The sequence below is a fragment of the Oncorhynchus keta genome, chromosome 31 (genome assembly GCF_023373465.1).
Source record: "Oncorhynchus keta strain PuntledgeMale-10-30-2019 chromosome 31, Oket_V2, whole genome shotgun sequence".
Lineage (NCBI taxonomy): Eukaryota > Metazoa > Chordata > Actinopteri > Salmoniformes > Salmonidae > Oncorhynchus > Oncorhynchus keta.
In genome coordinates, this window is record NC_068451.1 from 23440566 (window position 1) to 23444127 (window position 3562).

At 42.0% G+C, this 3562-nt stretch overlaps 1 protein-coding gene across 1 annotated transcript; it reads right to left on the reverse strand.

The window, feature by feature from the left end:
- Window positions 1–1218: 1218 nt before the first annotated feature.
- On the reverse strand, window positions 1219–3230 carry LOC118375773 (trypsin-2). The gene is made up of 6 exons (XM_035762377.2): window positions 3089–3230; window positions 2766–2916; window positions 2380–2630; window positions 2032–2168; window positions 1758–1859; window positions 1219–1578 (listed from the first exon to the last, which is right to left on the reverse strand). Exons 1-6 carry the CDS (start codon window positions 3126–3128, stop codon window positions 1531–1533), a joined length of 729 nt encoding a protein of 242 aa, XP_035618270.2. The 5' UTR covers window positions 3129–3230; the 3' UTR covers window positions 1219–1530.
- Between the last annotated feature and the right edge of the window lie 332 nt (window positions 3231–3562).

The window sequence follows — 3562 nt, forward strand, 5'->3', positions numbered from 1 at the left end:
GCAGATTTTAGACCCCTAGCAACACATGATGGCTGAATATGATTGGATAAAAGATCTAACTTAAAGACCAGCCCTCCAAATCTCAACCTGGGGTTGGAAGCAGTGCAACCAAGAGGAAAGTTATGAAATGAAGAGTATAACTCTTACTCTGGGGTATAATTTAATACATATTTGTGGGAAAATATATATATTTTAAATGATATTCTGATGATGGCCAGCAGAGAAGGCCTTGCTGGCCCTGACGGCCCACCACTGCATTTCACACAGGTTACAGTTGTAACACATCACTTCTCTCTGAACTGTATGCAACCATAACCCCATAGAATACTTAACTAATGTTTGCACTGAAATAGAAAATGTGATATATTACATTTCCAATATAAGGATGTCCAGATATAATTCCTCCTAACAGTTTAATTTGTTAAAGGGATAGCTCAACCAAATAAAAAATCTAATTTGTCTTAATGATTGCTATAGAGCAGGGGTATTCAACTCTTACCCTACAATGTCCAGAACCTGCTGGTTTTCTATTCTAGAGTTGAGGGCTATAGAGAGTAGTAAATTGTCTTTATAAAGCAAAATGATCAACAGAGCAATGAGCTTGTCAACAATGCAAATATGATTGAATCATATTTCAAAGTCAGTGTTTGTTTACAAATCACATTGTTTACAAACAATGGAGTAAAATATGTTGCATTCTTTTATTATGATTTAAATTGGATTTAACTAGGCAAGTCAGTTAAGAACAAATTCTTATTTACAATGACGGCCTACCAAAAGGCAAAAGGCCTCCTGAGGGGACGGGGGCTGGGATTAAAAATAAAAAATGCTATAAAAATACAGGACAAAACACACAACGACAAGAGAGACAACACTACGTAAAGAGAGACCTTAGACAACAGCATAGCATGGCAGCAACACATGACAACACAACATGGTAGCAACACAACATGGTACAAAGATTATTGGGCACAGACAACAGCACAAAGGGCAAGAAGGTAGAGACAACAACAATACATCACGCGAAGCAGCCGCAACTGTCAGTAAGAGTGTCCATGATTGAGTCTTTGAATGAAGAGATGGAGATAAAACTGTCCAGTTTGAGTGTCTGATGGGGTACGACAGATTACCTGAGCTCCTGAGGCATTTATACATTATACTCTTCAAAAATCAGCATTTATTTAAAAGTCAAGAAATATATGTACCAATCACAGACCATAGCTTTTAGCTGATATAATTCCAGCATTTATTAACATTCCACTTGCAATCAACACTCTCCTGATGCTATACAGAACAAAATATTTAATGTCATACATGAATATGTGCTCTCTGCTGCAGGCATGTAAGAAGAACCTTCGAGAGTATATTCACTTTTTTATTTATCTTTGGGAAAAATACTCAGACTGAAATTATGTTAAATATTTAATTTGTCATTAGTATTTCATCTCCAGTATAAAAGGTAGATGTTGAACTGCACAGGATGTTGTAGAGTTCTGGGACCATGCTGGAGGATCGAAGCTAGGATCAGACTTAGTAGGTGGCCATGGTGCTGGTCAGCCAGTCATTGAAGATGCACACCTGGAGGAAGAGAAGAAGAAGGGAGACATTAGTGGACACACTCAATGGGAGGCAACATGAGAACCATCAATCAATGTTTTATAGACTCAATGTCTTTTTCTTTTGGGAAACCAAGTGATGTCACAGTGATGTATGAATGTTGATGTTTCCACAACAGGAAAACTATTTTTCTGTCTTACCTTGGCGTAGACACCGGGGTTACCGGGCTCGGCACAGCCGTAACCCCAGGACACAACACCCTGGAGCTCACCGTTGCACACCACAGGGCCACCAGAGTCACCCTGAGAGAGAGAGAGAGAGAGAGAGAGCGAGAGAGGGAAGAAGGAAGGCAGAAAGAGAGAGAGAGAAAGAAAGAGTTATATACAACTCATATTTCTGTATTAATTGAACTGAAAAAGTACATTTAAAGTCATCATTGTGGTACCACTGAATTGAGGTCAGTGTGGTAAGTACCTGGCAAGAGTCCTTGCCTCCCTCCAGGTATCCAGCGCAGAACATGGCGTTGGTGATCATGCCAGGGTAGGAGTTGTTACAGTCGCTGTAGGACAGGATGGGGATGTTCAGGCACTGAAGCTTGTTCTTGTCAGCGGCTGTAAGGAAAAGCAGACAGAGAGGAATGGAGAGAGGGAGAAGGAGGAGAGTTATGGTAGAAGGAGGAGAGTTATGGTAGAAGGAGGAGAGTTATTATATATAATGGCATTGTGTTTCTAATAGTATATTTTCAATGCCTGTAAACACACTCAGTCACCATGAAGATGACCAACTGGCACATGTAACCTTTGACCCAGATTCTGTACTCACTGGAGCTCATGGTGTTGCCCCATCCAGAGACGGTACACATGGTGCCCGCGGGGGCACAGCTGCTGGGCAGAGCAACAGGCTGCACGTAGGTGTTGAGGGTGGCGGGCTTGCTCAGCTTGATCAGCATGATGTCATTGTCGATGTTGTAGGAGCTGTAGTTGGGGTGACGGATCACGCGGGATGAAGAGATGAACTGCTCGCTACCCTCAGTCACCTTGATGTTGTGCTCGCCCAGACGCACCTCCACACGGCTGAAAGAGAGAGAGTTCATGTGAATGTAGAGTTCACTTGTGTCCTTAAGTTTCGCAAAAGTTAAGCTTATCAAATTGTTGCTAGCTGTTATTGACTCAATATGTTGCTAGTAGTTCCCTTGGGAGTGTACTTACGACTTGTAGCAGTGAGCAGCAGACACAACCCAGTTCTCATTGACCAAGGAGCCACCACAGAAGTGGTACCCAGAGTTCAGAGACACCTGGTGGGGCTGGGAGTAGGCCTTGCACTCATACCCTCCAACGATCTTGTCATCCTCCGTTGCGACTGTAAACAGAGAGCAGGCATATTCTTAGCTTTATTACCTCAGCTTTTGAGATGGAAAAGCATAGCACTATGATAAAACAACATATTTCTTAATTACGTAAAAAAAACACATTTGTGATGTTAGTGTCATTACACAGTCCTGTTCTTTTTCTATGGTCATTATTATACTCACAAGCGGCTCCAATGAGCAGAACGAAGACCAGAGAAATCATGGTTGCTGTATGATCCTGTCGATGAAAGGGGTTAATCTGCACCCCTGGTATATATGCAGAATTGGGTGTGCCGCCCCGTTTAATGGAACTGTTTGATTGGTCAACAGAAATCCAATCAGAGGCAAAAGGTGCACTGCCAAGGTCAGCATTACGACACAGCATTTTCCATCAAGGATTGGTATAAAGTTGTCCCTAAAGGCAGCATGAAGCTAAATATTAATTTTCCTTTTTTTGTGCAGGTTCTTACCATCTGCATTTGATTGAAATTCTTACAGGAGACAGTGATACATGTACAGTGCACTACAACTGCCAGTTTGAGATGGCCAGTATTCTCTGCAGTTCAGACTGTATCTTGACCTCAACATGACTGCAACACAGCTGTGTGGTTCACACGGTGGTATTCTCTTGGAGAAGTCGACAAACACAACTTTGCT

Excerpts from the sequence above, each read along its gene's own strand:
- LOC118375773 (XM_035762377.2), bottom strand. The coding sequence starts at position 3,128 with ATGATTTCTCTGGTCTTCGTTCTGCTCATTGGAGCCGCTT. Across the intron at positions 2,917-3,088 it reads TCTGCTCATTGGAGCCGCTT|TCGCAACGGAGGATGACAAG; the intron begins GTGAGTATAATA and ends CTCTGTTTACAG. Across the intron at positions 2,631-2,765 it reads GCTGCTCACTGCTACAAGTC|CCGTGTGGAGGTGCGTCTGG; the intron begins GTAAGTACACTC and ends TCTCTCTTTCAG.